At 43.1% G+C, this 21,653-nt stretch overlaps 3 protein-coding genes across 3 annotated transcripts in view; 1 reads left to right on the top strand and 2 right to left on the bottom strand.

Annotated features, from left to right (window-relative positions):
• Positions 1-21,653, top strand: part of LOC139914740 (homeobox protein Dlx4a-like) — a 144,459-nt gene that overhangs the window by 22,466 nt on the left and 100,340 nt on the right. The window lies entirely within an intron of this gene.
• On the bottom strand, positions 2,173-9,230 carry LOC139914738 (homeobox protein Dlx3b-like). Its single transcript, XM_071903123.2, has 3 exons — positions 8,731-9,230; positions 5,358-5,542; positions 2,173-4,425 (listed from the first exon to the last, which is right to left on the bottom strand). The coding sequence occupies exons 1-3, from the start codon at positions 9,080-9,082 to the stop codon at positions 3,994-3,996; spliced, it is 969 nt and encodes a 322-aa protein (XP_071759224.1). The 5' UTR covers positions 9,083-9,230; the 3' UTR covers positions 2,173-3,993.
• On the bottom strand, positions 11,540-21,115 carry LOC139914734 (26S proteasome non-ATPase regulatory subunit 11A). Its single transcript, XM_071903117.2, has 13 exons — positions 21,005-21,115; positions 20,198-20,299; positions 18,759-18,955; positions 17,567-17,624; positions 17,227-17,421; positions 16,149-16,293; positions 15,786-15,846; positions 15,418-15,480; positions 14,921-15,046; positions 14,738-14,773; positions 14,562-14,613; positions 13,929-14,071; positions 11,540-12,852 (listed from the first exon to the last, which is right to left on the bottom strand). The coding sequence occupies exons 1-12, from the start codon at positions 21,093-21,095 to the stop codon at positions 13,929-13,931; spliced, it is 1,269 nt and encodes a 422-aa protein (XP_071759218.1). The 5' UTR covers positions 21,096-21,115; the 3' UTR covers positions 11,540-12,852.

Here is a 21,653-nt window from a genome sequence, read left to right as displayed (position 1 = left end):
CAATTTACGTTTATTACGCCAAGCTTTAGGTAGTGTCTGGAAGATCTTTTTCACTATAAAACCAGTTTAAGAAATGATTGTTGTAAGGCATTGTCACTTGTTAAAAGAAAAGACAAGAAAATACAAGAAAAGACTAAAAGAATCCACCAATTGGCATACGTTTGTGTGTTTATGTATGTTTCTTTTCCCTGTAATCTGGCCTATCCTGTTAGATTGCCTGTTCAGTTGTACGCATAGATGTTGTTTACCGTAATCTGTTACCTAGAACCCACAGCAGCTTTGGTGAAAATCGTTTTTCCTGTATAGTGCCCTTTACAGGTCGTTACAAGTCCCTGTTTGCCCTCTGTCTGTTCCTCTGTGATGTTGAGGTGCATTCTTCTCTGACACCTGGAAGCTGAAGGCTCAGCACAGGAAGGTAAGAGCCTAAACACTTCTGAAAACAAACATGGAGCATGTCCAAGTGGATCGGCGGTTTAGGGTGCACACCCTGTACACTTGACTTTGTGGGTTCATATCTACTCATAGTCCCCCTACGTCCTTTCTGTGTGACTTTTCTTTCCAGACCCATTTCTTACCATGCTGCCCTACTTCTTACAGTTTAGCCTATCAAAGCATATTGGCACCCTTGCTTCAGAAAACAGGCTTAAATACCCACGAGATACCCTTTTCAAAGGATATACCATGTTTTTGGGAGACTGGCACACTGGTCAACTTATGTGTTAAGTGATGTTGAGAACATAGACACCGAAATCATCGATGTGTCTCCAGTAGATCATTGGCCCTGCTGCTCCATGCTAACACTTTAGCATACGCCATGTTGAGTGATAGTAGGCTCCATGCTAACACTTTAGCATACACTATGTTGAGTGCTAGTAGGCGACTAGCATTATCCAAGGTAAGACTGACCCTTTAGTGATGAAAAGTTGCAAAACTGCAAACTTTAACACTGTTCCTCACTGTTACTACCTGATTATGACACCTGACCTGACATGACCTGACATGTTCATGTTGTTTGGTATTATATTATGCTCCAGCGTCATATTTGGAATGGATATGCCTCTCATAAACCACATAACCCATATTTCATTGCCACCTAAACCACTGCCTGACCCCAATGAAGCGCCATTCATGTGAATGCAGTCGGAAATGTAGCAAGAGCAGTATGGATTCTGTTACAGTGCATCTGTTGAAATCATAACTTTTCTTTGGAAATCATACCCATCAATATATGAGGACATGCGTATACATTGATTTCAAACTTTAGAAAAAGCTTTCATCTATGTTTCATGTAGTTTTGAGTTATTGAGTAAAGTTTTCACATCTCTTGGAATCAAAATAATGTTTTCCATAAGACTTTCCATAACTTTTTACCTCTTTAAATTAACTTTTTTTACTTTAAGTTTTACTTAAGCCACGTGTAAACACTTACTTTGCATGAATAACTCACTTTTGACCAAAATATCTGCTAGAACCTAATTTCAAAGTCACAAAGAGAAAAGTTCACATCTTTCAAGTTAATTTTATGCCAATTTACGAGACTCTTATTCTCGTGTTTTGGTCTCTAACATTGTTTGAAAGTGTTTCTTTCTTTGTTATTCTTCCTTGTCACTCCCTCTTTTTGTTGGCTAACCTGTGGGTTTGGTTGGCTGTCTGCTTGAGAGCCTGGAGGGAGGGAGAGAGAGAGAGAGAGAGAGAGAACTTAAGATGGACAGCTCGTTTGTCACGCGTACACACACACACACACACACACACACACACACACACACACACTTCTCTCCTCCCCTTTCCAACTGTGTGCCACATGAAAGGAGTGTACACCCGTCTCTCTCTCTCTCTCTCTCTCTCTCTCTTTCATCTGCCGGCGGTGTGTTATTAGGATCCAGAGACTCCAGAGTGTCTGCTACACTGTCACCTCCCACAGCCTCTTCACACGCACTCTGTGTTTGTGTGTGTTTCAGCGTGTGTGTATATGTGTATGTGTGTAATATATAGATGGGCGCAACCTGCATCTGTATTTGTCTGACTCACTCACTCACTCACTCTGACAGGCACACCAGGAAAGCACCATCAGCAAACTGCCTATGCAGTGTGTGTGTGTGTGTGTGTGTGTGTGTGTGTGCGTGCGTGCGTGCATGGGTACACTTGCAGGAAATAGAATACAACAGTAAGCGATTCAAATACAAACATTTTATTTTTTTTACTCAAAATTACATATAGTTTTTTCAAATAAATGCTCCTAAGGCACCAACTGTCATGCCACTTTTGATCTACAGTTGACACTATAAATAAGACCTGAGTTCAGCACATATATAGTAGAATATATATACAACTTCTTTTTCAAATGTTTCAGCACCTACTCATTGTAGCACTTTTGCTCTTGAATGCTTTTTTTAATATACAGAAACTGAGATCCGGGCTGGGAAGTTTTTGTGAGCATAACCTAAGAATTCCACTCTCTATAGATGCATTCAGGGAAAATATGTTGGGGACAAAATGAATTGTGCGCCGCAGTTAAACATAACTGACTTTTGAACTGATTTGCATAGACAATTCAAAGAAGCCGCACAGACAGAATCATCATTCATTCAAATGCGTACCAAAGTTCTCACAGCAAAGCCTCGTGTCGACAGTTCAGACCGATTGAATTTCTTTGCTACGTTCACACCACAGGCCTTCATGCTCTGAATTGCTGCTCGTATCTGATTGTTGAATGACTGCTCATACCTATTCTGGGATGTAAATCATATCTGACAGTCACTGACAGTGATGTCAAAAAGACGTGTTCGCAGAGTAACAACAACAAGAGATGTCACGTCAGTTTTTGTACCTACGCTTCTCCAACTTGTTTCGACACATTTCGGTTACAGTATGCACCTTCAAGGCTATTTGGCTTTTTTTCCATTGATGTATCTCGTCATCCTCCATGCTAACACTGGCTCAGCCGAGCCGCTGTGGGCGCCGAAATTATGACATTTGTCCTAATTTGACAAATTCCCATTTGAGCGTTCAAATACGAGTCGCATGTAGGCCGCATACCTCCGAATCTGATTTTGTACCACATCTCCATGAAGTCCAGATCGGCACTGGAAGAAATGTGACTCCGTGAAGCTTTTTGCTGTTCACACTGATTAGAAAACATCAGACAGATCTGTGTTACATGTGAGGGAATAAATCAGAATTGGGACATTAAGCTGTAGTGTGTACGTAGCCTTTTGGGACCCAAACAAGAAAAGGTACTCTCACACCTGAAATCACTTTAGTAGAGGGACTCTGGTATCCTTTATTAGTAGGGGAGCTCTACTTTTATCTGCACCGTGTTGTGTTTTATGGGAAACGAAAGCCTTTATACAAAAACAATGCTTGGATGTAAACATTAGACGGTGCTTTGTGAAGGGCAGTGAAAAAGTGCTAGAACTACCTTTGGACCCCTGTTATTGTACGGCTTCTTAGAAAACACAGAAGATTCACTGATGTGTTCAGTTATGTTTTCTGTAGATTAATTCTTCATTAAAAGGCGTAATGTGTCCCAGAATTTCCCTACCATAGGTGTTTCATTAATCTGGGTTTCAGTGGAGAGTTTTAGTGTCCTATGATGGTCTGAATGTTGTTCCAGAGTGTTTCCACCCTAACAAGAAGAAAATTCTGGGGGGGAAACTGAACGTGTCATTCTTTGGCATGGAAATGGTCAAATTTAAAGATATTGAATATCGACAAAATATCGGCTATTAGCGACTTCAGTCTGAAAGCATTGGTATCGGTATCAGCCTTCAAAAACCCATATCGGTCGAACCCTAATCTCCATTACGATTTCTATGTTCTGACATCTTAATCTTGGGAGAATAAGTCATCTGCATCAGGTTTTACAGTCACGACTCTTGTCTGGTGATCATTGCCAGGTTTTTCTTTGGTCACACTACCACTCCAGATCCTGGTGTTGAAGCTCAGAACTCCAGTCAAAATGCTATGTAAAGTCTTTCCCGGGTGTTATGGCAGTCAGTAGACGGCTCCCATGCTCTGTGTAGACGGCGGTGCTGGTGATGACGTGTGGTGCGTCGGACCCGACTGCGTCAGTCCTAAATGCGCACCCTGCTGCTGGAACCAGTTCTGGTGCGTGTACTCGTCCATGTACGCCGGAGAGGAATCGACTTGCGGCTGATAGAGACCCTGCCCCCTACTGGTAGGATCCAGCACTGTGTTGTTTTTGTTGCTGCTGCTGCTAATGTTGCCGTTTGTGTTGCTGCTGCTGCTGTTGTTGTTGTTGTTGTTGCTTTTGTTCTCCCAAACGGCCGGGGATGGGGGAGAGTTGCAGGCCATGGAGTCGCTGGCGTCCGGGCTTTGGTCCACAGGGATTTCCCCGAGCGGAAACTCTCCGTTCTTGTAGAGCTTCTTGAACTTGGAGCGACGGTTCTGGAACCAGATTTTGACCTGGAGGGAAGAGCGTCATATGTTGAGAAAACATAAAGATGTTTCAGAAGACATTTTCCAAAGCCTACTGGCCTATTTCCTCAGCTGGATCCCTACGTGCTGTTACAATAGCATATAGCCAACATAAAAATTATTTAGCAATAAGAAACAAGGCAATAAGTGAGATTTTTACCGCTCCATAGCACAAAATGACAATAATTTTATAGGGTTGCTGATCAATACCAATCACTCAACGTGCCAGAGACTTGTGTAGGAGAGCAGTTCTTGCAGTTCCTACTGGTCGCCAATAGAGGTCACTAAAGTTCATAGATTACTTCATGCCCTGGTAAATGTGTGAGAGCTGTTCTAGGCCTTTTAATTCTATAAACAATATCAAGTCCACAAGGCTATCAAAACAAATGACTTATCACCAGGATTAAAATACAATAGCACTTGTTAGCACAACACATGTTATTTCCTTTTCCTTTTGTTAATGTGAACCAAGCATAACACTGAACAATGATTTGCTGCATCTGCATTGTCTCACACTACAGGTTTTGTGTTTTATCACTCAGGCGTCATAAAGCATGTGGCAATAAATCATTATGGCAGAGAAATCTGACTGACTAAACCAGACTGTCAGAACAGTGGCAACTCTCGTTAGGGCGCTGATCCAAAAAAGGTTGAGAACCACTGCTCTAGTATATTTGATTCTAGTGTATTCTATTATAGCATATTCTACTAGTTTCTAGTAGTTTTAGTATAGTGTAGTATATTCTTCAGCTAGTGTATTCTACTCTATTATACTCTATTCTATACTATTATAATCTATTGTACTCTGTCACCAAATGTATAACATTGTATTGTAATCCCCTTGTATTGTATTGTATTGTATTGTATTGTATTCATTGTACTGGATTGTACTCTGCTCCCCTCCCTCCTGTGTGTCCCACCTGTGTCTGTGTGAGGCCCAGCTGTGCGGCCAGCTCAGCCCGCTCCGGCAGGGCCAGGTACTGGGCCGACTGGAAGCGTCTCTGCAGGGCGGCCAGCTGGTAGCTGGAGTAGATGGTCCGGGGCTTCCGCACCTTCTTGGGCTTCCCGTTGACCATGCGGACCTCCATTTCCGGTTCCTCTTTCACTGGTGGAAGAAAAAAGTGAGGCTGAGTAAAGGACTACATGAATTAGGTGAAGAGTAGCTCCTAACTGTGGTTGTTTATCATTCATCATTCATTCTCTGGCAAAGAATATTCTGATAATATTCCTTATGGTACTTTGTGGTGTTTATTTTTATCTCCTATGGTGCCACTATAATGTTGTTATACTATTCCTATAGGGACTTAAAGTTTGTCTGTGATACTCTATAGAGAGTTTATAGTGACCTTATGGTAGTTTATGGTATTTTTATCTGCTATGGTATCACTATAATATTCCTATGGGGACTTATAGTGTGTTTGTGATGCTCAATAGTGAGTTTATAATGATAGTTTATGGGTTTTTTGATCTTCTATGGTATCACCATAATGTTCCTATAATATCCTCCTAAAATGTATCACAGCACTCATATGGCTCTTTTCCATACCGGTTGCCTGCTTCTCATTTCCACCAAACAATGCCATGAACAGCAGCTTGTATTAGGTCCACGCATGGCAGTTTGTGCAGAGATGTTGCAGCACCAAAATAGACGCGGCTGCTACAACCCGAGAGTTTCAAAGAAATTCCGGGCAGCACTCTGAACTTATAATTTTGGTCTGAGTGTCTCCCACAGACGTGGAGAGAGAGGGAGATTTATAGGTGCTTTTCATGTAGCCTGGAGGCCTGCTTGTATATATCTCCCCTGTTTTTCTTATAGCAGATTTGTTTCTTCTTTGAGACATAAAACCCACAATACACAAATATATATGTAGCCTATACACATTCATTTTAACATATTATGTATTGACATGTATAGAAAAAACACATTTGAAAGTCTTGTCTTTTAACCATATACACAATACATGAAGGAAATTGATGTCAATATTACAAAAACTGCCACTTTCGTACATCTTCTATATGCATGGTACAGAAATACCACATTTGACATGGATTATATTTAAATGCATTAATATATATTGTTTAAGGAATAGAATTATCTACTTATATTTTAAAATGTATGTGCTGATCACATTAGACATAAATTGCTTATATGTAGCCTACTTTGTTTACTATGTTTTCAAATAGCTTGCCATGTTATATTATTGTATATATTATATTATAATATATTATATTATGAAAGACATATCAGACTCTATATGGACTATACGGCCATATATGTAGTGATTGATTGATTGATTGATTGATTGATTGATTGATTTATTTGCTTATAGCCTATATATATTTATTTATCTATCAATTCATCAATTTATCTGTCTACCTGTCTTTTTATTTATTCAGCTAGCCTATTTATTTAGATATGTGTTTATTTGTATCTATATGTCTATTTTTGTTTATATCTTATTATTTTATTTACTTTATTTAATTTTACTAATTTATGTAGGCTATTTTTACATTGCATATTTATTTATTTGGTCGTTGCACGTATGACGGGCGTGCCAACAACAGGCATTGCGTGATAAGCAGCCGTCGTCGGAGCTGGATGATTCAACGCGCGAGACTGACTGACATGCCGTGACACCTGACGCGCGTGGCCGTGGGCCAAAGTCCCCCGGGGCCGTTTCCAGGAGTCAACTCCCAACTGGAATGTCAGAAGCGGTGCACCAGTCTGTCAAGTTTGTTTTTCTACTGTTGTTCACACCGAGACACCTTCCAAGCTCGGAAGGCAAAAAAACAACTCTTAAACACAAGTCTAGCTGTACAGAAAACAGCAGAGAGGGAGAAGAGGATATTACAATATTCCTATAATATTCCTTATGGTATTTTTTTTTTATTTTTTATTTTTTTATCTCCTATGGTGTCACTGTTCCTATAGTATTCCTATAATATTCCCATAGGGTCTTATAGTGTGTTTATGTTGCTAAATAGTGATCTTATGGTAGTTGATGATGTTTTTAATCTCCCAAGGTATCTCTATAATATTCTATAGGTATGCATAGTGTGTGTGTGTGTGTGTGTGTGTGTGTGTGTGTGTGTGTGTGTGTGTGTGTGTGGTACTCAGCAGTGAGTTTATAGTGACCTTATGATACTCTATGATATCACTATAATATTCCTATAGTGGTCCTATAATATTCCTATAGGGACGTTTTACTGTTTTATTTCCACAGCATCCTTCTAAAATGTATCATCACACTATAGCTCTGTTAACATAAACCTATTCGGATATGCTTTAAGGTCATTGCATGTGTGATGAATCACAACAGCAACATAATAAATATCCCATTGGAGGTGAAGTTGAAAGGTCACTGACTACAGCTGATATGCTCCAGTCCTATAGGCTGCCCTCGATTTCGTTATCAATAATTAACTGAGAAGGGAGTTATAAAGGACTATGAACAACAGGCAGATATAGGCTATATAAGTCTGTGTTTACCCTGAATATAAATGTGGCCATTAAATCCGCCATTAAATCAATAACTGGACGAATTTACCTCCATTGAACTTAATGGACTTTCTCCCCAAACTCCCTGTCTTTCCAGGCTGAAAACTCATCTCTTCAGGAATGAGCTCATGTCGCCTTTTTCCTGCATGAATCACACCCCCCTCTCCTATATCTTTCTCTCCACTTCTTTCTCTTATGTTGAAGTGAAAATCCCTTCTACCTCTCTCCAGAGCTTTTACTTTAGTATTTATCTCTTATATATCCACAGGAATACAGTCAGGGAACTCTGCTGACCCTTGTAACTCCTTACTATTGGTCGTCTGTAATGATGGTGATAATTGAAGCTTATTCTAAGTCACTCTGGATAAACAGCATCAGCTAAATGCCCTAAAAATGTAAATGTAAACCGAGATTTACAGAGAGTAAACTCATTTAAAGCGCGTCATGGGACAGTTCAGGGAACAGTGGAAAACTTTGACCACTGGCACAAAAGGAAAACCACTAAATTTTCCCGTGCGTAAAACTCATCGGGGACAATGGGTAGCCTATATATGGCAAGACATGGGCACTCAGCCTGAGGGAGTCCCGATTCGATCTTGTGGGTTTTCTCATTATAATGAAGAGCAAAGACCAAGGGAAAATGGCTGGGAATCTATAGACTGTAAAAAAAAACAAAAAAACAGCAGGTTGGCACTGCAGTGCCTGCTCGATTCACTTTTGCCTACAGAAGCGAGTTTGTAAGTTTTGGTGGTAAATGATATCAGACGCATGGACTTAGTGAATGGAAAACTTACCGACGTCTTGCAGCGCTGCCTGGACCTCCCTGCTGAACGGCCCGTGCTGTCTGTACGCCGCATGCGGGTACGGGTATTCTGCCTTGCCGACCGGGTAGGCGCCCCCTGCCCCCATCCCGTTCAGGTTATAGTGGTGGTAGGTGTACGGGTTCATGGGTTGAGTTGAATACGGCTGCTGCGCCTGGTAGAAATCCTGCGGGCTGTGGTGCGCCGTCTGCCCGCTGTAGAAGCCCATGTCGGTGGACGAGGACTCCGGGAGGGTCGGGGAGTCCTTGGCGGCCGCGATGGAGCTCCCGGCCGCGGGGAGGGAAGGCTTCTTCTCCTCGAACACCGGCACCGGCTGCCCATTCATGTTCACACTCTCAGATCTTGCGAGGTTTGAAAAAGTCAGCTCGAGCCCCGAAAAGCCTATCGGGAATGTGTTTCGCAGGTTCTCAGCGCGCAGGAATCCTCAAAGTCTGTAGCTGGCGCAGCCAAAGTCCCTTGACGCAGCAGCCAGGCTGTCCACCGTGGCGGCGCCCAACCCAACTAGAGCTCCTAATTACAGGGCGCGCCGAGCCGAGCCAAGCCGGGCAGCGCAGAGGGAGTGGATGGCTCTCTCTCATTGGTTCGTCTCCCCGCTCCCTGCCTCTGCCCCGGGGCCAAGACGGGCCCGACTGTCGCCTGTCTGGCTCCCCTCTGCTCCCCACAGAAACCTCCAGTAAACCTCTCCTCTGGCCTGCACCAAAGCGCATAAACAGTCGGCGAGCCTGTAAAGTCTCTAACTTTATACCCGGAGATATTTCTACGTTTTTGCGGACCTACACGTCAACATGCAGTGCAGTTGACGATTTAGATGAAGCGTAGGACAAGTCATGCATAATGGGGTTGTGATAAGGAGTGTTTACGCATTAGCTTTTGGTGCTGCCTCCCATTCACATGCAGATACACAGCCTCGACCCACGTTGCGACTTGTTTACAGTTAATCAAGACTTATTTAAAAAGGCTTTTCCCTGTTTACATGTGATAGAGACTTCGCCTTAGGAAAAAGACATGTAGTAATCCTATAATAAACTTAGATTGATACTATATCACAAAACTATACAGTATATCTAGCAATTAGGAATATTATAGGCTACTGATACCATAGGGGATAAAATTACCATAAGGTCACTATACTGAGTACCACAGACAGAAGTCCCTATATGACTATTCTAGGAATATTATAGTGATTTTTACAGTCAGCTCTAATCTTAAACAGGCATATATGACTAAATGAGGTTAGAGTAATTGACCTCTTTGTTAAGTAATATCAAGATGAACTAGAAAAGCACACTTGCCACAGGCAATGTGTGGGTGAGGTGAGAGCAAGCGTGATTGCTTCAGCTTGAAAGGTTAAAAAGTTGAATTCATTCCAAATGCAGTTTACAATTTGACCACCAGATGTCAGTATTCACTCTCCGCCGTTTATTTCTTAGGGAGAAAAAAAATAAAAGACCTCTTAAAAATGTCATAAAGTTGATTACATCCAATGCACCTCAGCATTTTATATTGTGAATAGCATGAGCTTGCAGCTAAACCACGAATACCACCAGTTGCAAGAAATGCACTCTTAAAACTGATCTGTCTTATGGTTGAAAAGTGATTAGAAGCGAAATCCAACCCTACAAACTCACCATGTCCTTGCAACGTCGTGATTGTGACGTTTCATTTATGACGTTAGAACGTTAGAAATGTTACAACTCAACCCCAAATTAACATATTGTTTCAAGCTGAGTTAAAAACTGAAGTGATGTTCTGATGTCTTGGCACAGAGCTGACCCGGTAGCTTTAAATATAAGAGCTGACTTAAGAACTACTTGATTTAATTAGCTTATCCTACAATACATTCCATATTGTATTGCACTATTTTGGTAATGCATAAATACTTTTCTCTGAAGCCTCTAATTGCGGGAAACAGAATACAAAAGGGCAGTTAAAGGATAAGTTTGATGACTTTGGAGCTTACATACCTGTAGTACTTGGACCCGCGGACAATATCGACTCCAGAGTCAGCTGTCAGTTGAAACAGCGAGCTCCAAGGCCTCAATAAGTCCAAATGGGGTTTGTCAAAATATCAACTAAAAAACATTTGTAGGCTCCACCGTGCAGTTGAGAGTAAACATGACTCAATTCCTCCATGACACACACTTTCACTAATCAGGAATTCACATAACTATTTTTCTCTAGCACAGCAGACTGCTGTGGGGAGAAAGTGTGTTACTGGCGAAGTGATCTAGTTTTGGACGGTCAGGTCAGATTGTAAACAGTAGAGTTTGGTAGAAGATGATCCACTGAGTGGAAATGGTGCGGTGCCGCTGCTTTCCGGGCCAAATACTTCAGTTGGTCGCCATATTGTTTTCACTTTTTTGAATATATTTTGACAAACCACATTTGGACTCAGCAAGAGACCTAGCAACAAACCTAGCCGTTTCAAGTGACAGCTTACTTAGGAGTCAATATTGTCTGTGGGTCCACCTACTACAGGTATGTAAGAGACAAATTATATATAGATCCAAACTCACCAAACTTAAACTTTAAATGCATTTCAAGTAGTGGAAACAGTAGCTGCCAACAGGTGGCGTTGAAGCCTCAAAGTTTCACTGATATAATCAAACCTCAGCTAGTGTGAGAGCATAATATTCCACCATTACTATCCATTAATCGATTCCAATCGTATCCATTACTATCCAGCCCAGCCTTTATAGTACTTAATCAACGCAGACAGAAAGATAAATCAAGGCAATAAGGGGGAAAACACACATTCTGATCACCCTTAAAATCACACACCTTCAGGTTTCAATTTTTTTTTATTAGCATTTGTCTTTCTCTATGTCATATATGGTAAACCCTGGAGTCCTTGCAAAGATTAAATCCCCGGAAACTTACAGCTTGATTTTTCTCCGGCGAAACCTGACCCCGTTCTTACACAACAAAAGCATCTCATAATGCGAAGAGTTCTCTCCGGTCGCGTCCCGTACAAACGGAGAGCGTCGAAAGCTCTCCGCGTGACCGACCAAGCTCTCTCGGCGGGGAGATCGACTCTGTTCTTTAGCATTATAAAAAAAGGGGGGGGGGCAGTGTGAATACATCGGGGCCTTGGATGAACGGAGGCGCTTGGCAACATTATATACAAACAGGAGGTGGGAGAGCAGGAGGAGGAGGGAGGTGGGGGTGTAACCCGACACGGTGACGGACGTCCTCCTCTCCTCGCCGTGTGGTCCCGGAGGGGACAGATGGGGCGCGTCCCTGTCCGCTCCACAAATCCCAGAATGCCTTGTGAGTGAGTGAGACCGCTGGAGGGGGTGAAAGGGGGGTGAGGGGGGTGAGGGGAAGGGCAAAGTTCACAATGATTTAGTGGTGAGGAGGGGATGGGAGGGGCTGATTTTCAAAACCGTTCTTCAAGGTGAGCTGGTTGACCAGCGGGAGGGTCAGTTCTTCACAACCGCAAACGAAAGGGAAAAAGAAATGCATAAAAAGGTTGAAGGGAGGTTGGCAAATTGAACAAGAACAGAACCGGCAGAGTCCAGCGAGAGACAAAGACCGACCAAGCCACCTTTACCCCCCGGTTACACTCTGAGTACACACCGAGCATGTGTTTCTTTTGTTTTGTTTTGTTTATCATACATGTATGTATAAGTACTGTATATGTATTCTTTATTGTTATTTTACAAGATTCCCTGATGGCCAGCGCAGAGAGAAACAGAGAAAAAAAAAGAGGGAAAAGGCAGGCTGCCCAGTTTTACATAGAAACCAGTGGTGGGAGAAGAGGAGCGCAGTGCCTGGATTTGTCCATAGGGAGGAGCACTTTGTGTCAGATCAACCCCAGTCAGATCTGAAGAAAGGGGAGGATGAAAAGGAGGGAGGGAGAGCAGAGAGGAGGAGGACGAAGAGGAGGAGGAGGAGCGGCGTAGCCCCCGCCAAGTTTGTTGCTCCGTCGGGTCATTTTCGGTGGATCAGCTGGTTTGTTTGCTTGCTGGGTTGTAAGAGTCTGTAATCCCCTCGGACCTCCTCCCCTCTTCTCTCCCAGGCTGGAGTGAGCGATCAAAAGAAGTCTGACTGGCCCACGTCGCTCCGGACAGGGGGACTGATGGTCAGCTCTCTCTGAGGGGGAGGACAAAGACACATTGAGAAGGGCAAATACAGAGAAGGGCTCAGATATTACAGAAACACATTGAGCTTTCAGCAAATAAACTCTAAGATCATCTTACCACTGAGCAAGTAGTTCAGGTAATAGTCTGATATTTTCATATAAATAAATGTCCGGTAGGCGACTCACTGTGATTGATACAACACAATAGTGATTCCTATAGCCAGTTCATTAAATCTTTTACATTTGCTGTTCTAAACACCCGGTGTCACGTTGGTCTCTCCCGGGAAAAATCATCTGGCACACAGGAAGCGATTATATTTCTGACAAGCAACAGTGGTTTGTTTGGAATAAACAGAAGAAGAACTGGATAGTTAGCATGAGCAGTGATAGCCACCATGACTGGAGCAGTGATAGCCACCATGACTGAACAGACAAAGAAAACAGAAACTCAAACTGCATCAACAGAAAATCCAATGCTAATAACACCACAGGAATGACAGCTTCGCACCAAAATGAAAATGAGAATCTCGAGGATTACCACTTTAAATAGCAGTTAGACCACTGAGTGTTCAATATTTAATGTGTTACGCTGGGTTTGCTAATGCTCAGCTAGCTTGTGCTGTTCGCCAAACATAAACAGAGTGCCACAGGTTAAGTATACACTTTAGCGTACTAAAATACTGGACCCACTTAAACTGCAACCAATCTTCTCATTGCTCAACAAAAATGTTACCAAGGAGCTTAATGAGGCGTACATAAAATATGTAATATATTAACACATAACCACTTGTTGATTATATATTAATATCCCAATAAATGGCAGAAACCAGTCTCTGTGGCACTGAGGGTCTTTGATGAATACAACTTCTAAAAGGGCCATCTAACATAAGCGTAGCACTTAAGCACGTTTTATGGTAATTATAGTTTCACAGGAGTTTCAGCTTGTAAGCTTGTATTCATTTGCAATGGAGACAATGACATGGAAAACTTGATTAAATTGGCTTTCCAATCAGTTGAAAAATAGCCAATGACTGTCAATTGTTATTGTGTACAACATAGGAACATCATCATTTCTGTCAGGACTGACCTATGTTAGCTTCTTGGCTTTGTTGTAGAGAGAGTCAACCACTTTGCTCATGTTCTGAATGGTCTCCAGGGCTGCCTCGTATGTCTTGTCCACCAGCGGCTCGTCGAAGATGATCAGCACACCTTCGCCTTGGTCCAAAATACCTGTGAAGGAGGGTGGGATGGTAGGATTAGAGGGAGGGAGGGAGAGACAGAGTGTAAAGTTATTGAAGGATCGTCAACTAAGAGCGCAATCACACCAAGCATGTTTGGGTTAGTGATTCATTTGAATTCTGGAGCGTTTACTCCTTTAGTTTGGGCAGATGAGAATAATGCCATTCGAACTCAGGTGGTGCCAAATAACCGCGACACCTGAAAATGAAAGTCTCGGTTGTCTTCCAAGCAAACTGCAGCGCAGTTCATGTGAAGTGCAAACATTATCTGAACCAACTACAGGAAACTACTCCAAAACACACGGTTTTATGGGTACAACGAGCGCTTATATTCAGCTATTTCTTCATGTGTTCTTAACTGGTTTAAACACCAGAGAAGGTTAATTATGTCAAAGAGCGCAGACAAGTCCATCACGCTTAACTCAAGTTACAAGAATTACAAAGTTGCAAGGTTTTGTTTGAAGAGTGTTTGAGATACCTACCGTGAAACTTCTCGTCCAGAATCATCTGTGATAGTTTCCTCTCCACATCTCCCTGCAAGGCAGAGACATAGAGATCTTAGGTCTTTTTATTCTGAATACTTCCTTACCTGTGTCATGATCTATAGCTTACAAAGTGAAAACCAAAAGGAAAACATTGAACGGGGGCAAAATCTTACCTTAGAGAGTTTGATGAGCGTGGAAATGTGTGCCATCTGTTAGGCGAGAAAGGGAGGAAAGTACCATGATTAGAAACACTAAAGTGACAAAGTTTGGTATGCTTCCATGGCAATATACATTATACTGAGACCCCAGAACAATAAAAGAAACTACTATTTGTGGAAAGATGCTGGTGGAATTACCTGGACCCTGGAGAAAGGTTCAATGACCCTGATGAGGTTCTGCTCCAGCAGGTTGTCATACAGCTTGGTCAGGTGGGTGCTGATGATGGGGTCGTCCCTCAGCTCTGCTTTGTACTCTGTTAGCGCCTTGGGGAGGGTGGGAACAGGACGTTTTCATTCAAAAGAGCGGATGATGTAAATGGCGGGCTAAAACTTTATCCAGATATGAAACATGCGGGAGACAGACGGTCTGAAACGGAAAATCCTAGATATAGGATTTCCTCAGTAATGCATTTCTGTGAAATTAGCTGTAATGACACATTCCCATCCTAGAAACAAAAGCAACTGACAGCAGCTCCAATGACCATTTTTGTACTTTTGCTGAATATGAATGGATGCACAAAACCAGTCAAAAACTATATATATTTTGACACAGCTGAAAAATATTGTTCAGCCACAGCTTGTCCTCAGTCTAAACCAGGTCAATATACAGCAAGATCATTACTCTGGACACCTACCTTTTCAAAGTCTGCAAGCGACCTGTTCTTGCTGGCTTGTGCCACGCATTTCAGTGAGTCTGTCTGTAAAAAAAAAAAAAGAGAGGAATGATAGAAACAACAGGTCATGGGTACATTCGACAGTTAGTGGATGAACAGTTTTTAACTATAAGAGGAGAGATAAGGCGGGAACTTAATTCCTGAAGATTTAGTACAGACACAGGTATTTTGTACGCCGTAAAAAAAACAGGGAAAAACCACCTCAGACAATACAGCTAACCAAAAACACAAATTTAAGGGTGCATGGCTCATTTTTCCTCAGCAGGACTAGTATCTGTAGAGTTCAGTGAGTTTGTGTTTCAGTGTGATCAGGGAATAAGGATAGATACCTGTCTGCCGGCGTACCGCAGCGCTAGTTTGCCACTGATTAGAGCCTGGACGTCCTCTGGCCTGAAATAGAGAAACAAGATACATCAGACCCGGCAGAAAAAAAAGCCCATGACCCATATTGGGTCCTGACCCAGCAGTAAAAAAAAAAGAAGCTTCCCTCTAGACTGAACCAATTTTCTCAAGTTCTGAAAACTTTTTTCGGATACAAAGTTTCTGAAGGACAATGTTAATTTGGATAAACATAAGCATTTGTCAAAGCAGGGCTGCAGGATCATAGCTAAAACGATCAATATGTCAAATCGATAAGAGTGTTGCATTACTTTTTTTTTTATATATTTGTATTTGAGTGGAGTACTGCTTACGCATTGAGCATGATTTTGCAGAGCAGCATGTATTTGAGGGCTGTGATGGCTCTGGGGCTGTCGATGGAGTCGTAGCCCTCGAAGGCCTCGTAAAAGTAGGAGTAGGCCGTCTTCCAGTCCTTCTCTTCTGCCGCGTGAATGATCCCTGGAAACACACACGAACACACACACACATGTTGACGGCAAACTTGGCAAAAACCAGAACACAGCAAATTCATCTTTCTTCACCTGTCATGTTTCTGTTCAATTTTTTAACAAAAATCTTGGTGTGTGTTAGAGAGCGGGATAATCAAGTTGTCAGGGACACCAGGCAATTTCACATGTTGGCGGCTTCAAATGGCAGCGAGAGATGACCGAATTGTAAGGACTTCCATACCCAGAAAAACTAAATTTCTTCTTATTATTGGCTGGTGGTGAAGAGGTTCAGACATTGTTGGTGAGTCCAGCTTTCTCTGGACAGAGCGCTCACTGCTGCTGTTTAGAAGGCAGTTTTGTATTTCGCTTTGAAGTTTGGATTTGTCACTATCTGTGCGATTTCCCACCAGTGAAAGAACCCGACACTAAAATAGTAATACGATTAATTTGGGCAAATAGGGCAAATCTACAGCATCTCTATTAGGGGAGATGGGACGCTCTTCTCTGCTGCAGCGCCACTACACTGCCAATATGGATTTATTTTTACATAAAAAATCGTGCCAAGTGCAACTTTTAGCGTCTTCATCCAGGGATGTCAACCGAGTAAATTCAGCTTCACTGTGGAACCCAGGGACAGTGAAACGTACTCAGCCTCATGAATACTTAGCACTGCCTATAGCTTTGGAGGTCAGTACATAATGTTGGTGGTAGCTTGGACACATCTGCCTCTGTAAGAGCTTGTCCTGTATCATGACTCAGTGCATGTCTGGTGAAGCCTGAAGTTAAAGAGGACACTGGATATCATTAGTGGTGATCTAATCAATGTGTTTGCGTATTCTATAGCTGTGCCCTTAATCCTACATGACTGCATATCTAGTGCCTGCAGTTGGGCAGCAGATATCGTAACAGCGGTTTGGGCGAGTGCGCGTCCTTATAATCCCACCTGACTGCATGTCTAGCGCTGCCTGTAGTTTGGGCGGGCAGTAGATGGCGTTGGCGGTGGTCCTGGCGGAGGTGAGGGCGGCGCGGGCCTTGGGCAGGTTGCTGAGGGCGTGGTACGTCTTGCTCTCCAGAAGCTGGACCTCCACCAGCAGGGCCTTGTCGTCCATCTTCTTCAGCTCCTGCAGCAACTGGGAGCCTGGGGAGGGAGGGGAGGGAAGTGAGCAAGCAACATGTTTACCCTACGTTTATTTCACAGCAGTGGCTCCCACTGGAGGAAAGTTGCCCCCACTGCTAGAAAAATGAGACAATTATATAAAATAAAAAAATCCCATCTATCTCACCAAGTTGTAGCGCCTCCTGGTAGCGCTTTGTGTCGAAATACAGTGAGATGAGACGAGCCTGAGGAGAGAGAGAGGAGAACATCAGCCATCGCAGGGCCCAAAACAAGTCTACAATTTGTTGACGGGCCTAAACCCGGACCACAAAAACTCTAACCACTGTTGCATGTCCAATGCAAAACTATTCATTAACCTTTCTTTACCCAGGGAAAGTTGACTGAGCACGCATCCTTTTTTTCAGCAATACTCTGCTTCACAGTCAAACCAGGGAGCTGCCCTTCCAAATCCTCCAAAATGACATGCACAACATTTTGTTTTCTTTGCATGAAGTTGAATGAATAGCATCTTTCCCACAGATCTTCTTGACAGGCTCCAATTACGCGCGCTCATAAAGTTTGTTGTGCACTTCAACCAATCACTGACACTGTGTGGCCAGGCTACATATGGCTAAGAGTAAGGCTATTGCTGCACATTAGTTTTTGTTGTTTTCTTTCCTTCACCTTGTCTTAATGTAGGTGGCTACTTTAACATCAGAGGAGACACGGAGCTGATCGGACCTGGGATCAAGCCATGCAGTACACACACAGTGAGGCTGACAAGAGCAGGGGTTAAACGCCTCACTTAAGAGCACTTCAGTGGCAGTTTTGGACATTACTCATATACCTCCTCCCCCTTCCTCCTCCTCCTCACTACAGCTGACCTCTAGTGACTATCTGAAGAAGGTCCTCCTCTCAGCCTTGACTCACTCTATAAACTCCAAAACAGCTTCTACTCTTCCTCCTCCTCACTACAATTCACTTCTACTGCCAGTCTAAGGAAGGTCTTCTTCTCGGCCTTAGGGTGCGATCACACCTAGAGTTCATTTGCTTTGGTCTGAACCGTAGTGGGAAAGTTTACATTATTGCACTTTTTTATTTGGTTCGTTTAGGTTCACACTGCCCCGATTACAAGCAAACCAGGGCTTGTAAACAAAAGTCGACTCACAAGCGGCTTGTTTATAGGACAGTTTTGGTGACCTGTCATCCGGCGAGATTTAAGCTTTTGGCAGTGTGTGTGCGTGTTAAGAATACATGAATGCTCCAGAGGTCAAATAAAATGCTCCAAACATGCTTGGTGTAAGCGAGCCTTGAGACAAACCCTTCTCCTACTCTAACAAGCCTTATCATCAACCTCCTCCCCCTTTGCCAAAACTCACCTCTAATGCCTGTCTGAGGAAGGTCCTCTTCTCAGCCTTGGCCCACTCTATACACTCCAGGCAGAGCTCCACCTCCTGGCCCGTGGCGGCCTCCATGTCCAGGAAGAGGTCCAGCAAGGAGCGGACCAGCCGGGCCGCCTTGGCCTTAGAGATGGAGTTGAGGAACGGGCGCACATACTTCAGCAGGCCCCCGAGCTCTGGGAGGAGGGTGGGAGGCGGAGAGAAAGATGAGGGGGGAAGAGAGTATAGTATAGATGGAAAAGGGTTGAGCGTTGGGAAAATGACTTTTTGGTCTATCTGCCACAGTGGCAAGTGAATCCAAAAAATTCACTAGTGTAAAAGAGATCTTCTATAGAAAAAAAAGGAACTACAATGTACTCTTCAGGCAAAAATGTAAAAATCTCTCAGATATCTCTCAATTTTAGATGACATGCTTCACTGTGACACACCTGATTCATAATGATTATGCAGGTAGAGGTTGTGTCCAGCTATGAGGAAGTTGAGTCAAGTTTGCAGCCGTGACTCAGAGACAGCTGACATGCGACCAGCACTCTAGTGCCAGTTCACTTCATGTGGGTCATGCTTTCTTTCTGTTCCACTGCTCTGATGAATCACAGCATTTCCACTCGTCCCAAGGTGGGGTAGGAAACTAACTTTTTGTCGACAGGCCGCTCCGGCTTCCCACAGGATATCCCAACATTCACCAGCCACTTTTACTATTTTCCTGGCAAACTTAATCTTGTTGTTGTATGAGGCGAGGTGTTTTTATAAGCCCATTGGATTTATTACCTCACCATCACAAATTAATAATTACATTTCTTCTTTTGATGTTTATCATTGTATTTTATCACTATGTGACTGAATAAACTAGACTAACTACATTTTTGGAATAGAACAGGACCTCCAAGGTTGTTGGTTACCTGCCAAAATGATGGGCAGAACAGACAAACTTACCAGCAATAGCTAAAATGGTGGTTACTCAACCAATGGTTGAAGAACCTATGCATTGTTGCTGGCAATGACATTTGATTGTTCTATCATTGCTGTCTTGTAGCCAAATAAACTAAAACTCCCTTATAATGAGGCTTATCAAGGAGGGATGTGATTGTTTTGTCCAATCACACTTCATTCAAAGATGGTGCTTTAACAATGCAAGTTGCAGAAACAATGCAAGTGTTCAGTTCATTCAGCAGGGGAGCGACAGAATTGAACCATGTCAACATAAGTCAGGATTCCTCCATTGAAAATGAGGTGCTCCAATAAAAAAAGAACTATGGAGAGTCTAGATATGCCAAGTTAAGTCTCACAACCTCATTCGACCTACAGCCTAAACCCAGTGACAGAAGTTTCACCCATGGGCCTGAAAATTTGAGTTTTGGATGGCCCCTCCAAAAAAGTAAGAGGGGTAAATATGTGATATTACATGATGTTCCAGTTACCTGCCGCCTGTCCTGTCTTGGCCAGCAGCCCACCCAGCTCCAGGATGCTCTGCTCTTTAACACGCACCGCCTCCTCATCACTCTCCTGGATGTCCCGCTTCACTACAACACACACACAAAATACACTGAGATGTAATTAGATCCGTACTGGCAGAAATCACAGCGACATATAAACACTGAAAATGCTGATGTTTTTCTCTTTCTCTCCCACACACTATCACTTTCTCTCGGGGTTAGAGTCAAGCTTAAAATCAAGTTATGTCAAGGCTAGGCTGGGGTGGATGGCAATCAGCCAAGTGGCTATCGAAGTGATGAAATATTGGACTTGTCAAAATAAGCGATGACAACTAGCTAGCTAGCTAAGCGTGAACAATCAATACGAACGATCATATGGCGCGTTAGCTAGACGTGGTGGCAAGGTAGTTAATGTTACACAGCCAACTAATGTTCACACTAATTTCCTAGTCGGTCGGCCTGGCAAAACGAGAAATAGCTGCTAACGACACTGCCTGCATGCTAACGTTAACTAGCCAACTGTCACCCAAGTTCCTGTCAATGAATGAGCCACGCTAGCTAACGTTAGCTTGGCTGGCTAGCCGGTATGCTGCTAGCCGGCTAGCCCACTGCTGCTGACTCACTGTGCAAGCAAGGAGAAAGACACGGGCCAGCACCGGGCTAGCTAACTTAGCTGCTAACTGGCTAATAGCAAAACTAGCTACCTCAACTGCTCAGCATCTGATGGAGAGTTTTTAGTGCCTGCGCGTCAAACGCATTTCTCTAGTACGGTACAGTGCCGACCATATTTACCTATTGAATGTAAGATATCAATAGAGGCATTCCGGTCTGTTCCGAGAAGAGACTGTGCTCTCTGAAACTCAGCCACTGCCGCGGCTGCCATCTTTCCTCTGCCTGGCTCCTCTGCCTCCGCTCTGGCTGGTTTTCCGGTCAGGTCGTTCACATGGCTGGAGCAACGCTGCCACCTGCCGACATGTCGGTGTGACTGCACGTGGTTCTACAGTCTATAGCAGTGGTTTTCACTCGCGAGGCTGTGACCAAAGAGGTTTTTATTCCAATCATACTACACCAGATGATTTCAGTAATTAATTGCCCCCTCTCTGGTTGAAGAGTGTTATACTAGCTAAGACATGACAGTCTTCTGAATATGTTCAATATGCCTTGGAAAACCCTAATTAATAGGTGAATTATCACAATGAGGTTAATAATCTTGAAACTCTGTTTAATCGTGATTGTTTAATCATGCTTCAAATTAACTGACACTAGCCTGCACTAGCCTACATATTTCTGTATATAAACCCCAAACACACATCCCTACCTAAAGAAAGAGCAGTTCCAGTTGTAGATATTTAAATGAGCAAATGCTTCAATTGAATGTTAGATTTGGCACTCATGCAATAGTTATGCAATACAGTGAATATAAACTTGCCTTCTCTGGCTG

The sequence above is a fragment of the Centroberyx gerrardi genome, chromosome 7 (assembly GCF_048128805.1).
Source record: "Centroberyx gerrardi isolate f3 chromosome 7, fCenGer3.hap1.cur.20231027, whole genome shotgun sequence".
Lineage (NCBI taxonomy): Eukaryota > Metazoa > Chordata > Actinopteri > Beryciformes > Berycidae > Centroberyx > Centroberyx gerrardi.
Note: the sequence above shows the minus strand (reverse complement) of the source record. Positions and strands in the feature narration are given on the sequence as shown.

What these genes read in the sequence shown, in the direction of transcription:
- LOC139914734 (XM_071903117.2), bottom strand. Translation starts at nt 21,095, where the DNA reads ATGGCAGCCGCGGCAGTGGCTGAGTTTCAGAGAGCACAGTCTCTTCTC. An exon ending in CGCTTGCAGACTTTGAAAAG is followed by an intron (nt 15,047 to 15,417) that starts GTAGGTGTCCAG and finishes ACCCTCCCCAAG; the next exon opens with GCGCTAACAGAGTACAAAGC. An exon ending in TCTGGACGAGAAGTTTCACG is followed by an intron (nt 14,072 to 14,561) that starts GTAGGTATCTCA and finishes CCTCCTTCACAG; the next exon opens with GTATTTTGGACCAAGGCGAA.
- LOC139914738 (XM_071903123.2), bottom strand. Translation starts at nt 9,082, where the DNA reads ATGAATGGGCAGCCGGTGCCGGTGTTCGAGGAGAAGAAGCCTTCCCTC. An exon ending in GGCAGCGCTGCAAGACGTCG is followed by an intron (nt 5,543 to 8,730) that starts GTAAGTTTTCCA and finishes TTCTTCCACCAG; the next exon opens with TGAAAGAGGAACCGGAAATG. An exon ending in TGGGCCTCACACAGACACAG is followed by an intron (nt 4,426 to 5,357) that starts GTGGGACACACA and finishes TCTTCCCTCCAG; the next exon opens with GTCAAAATCTGGTTCCAGAA.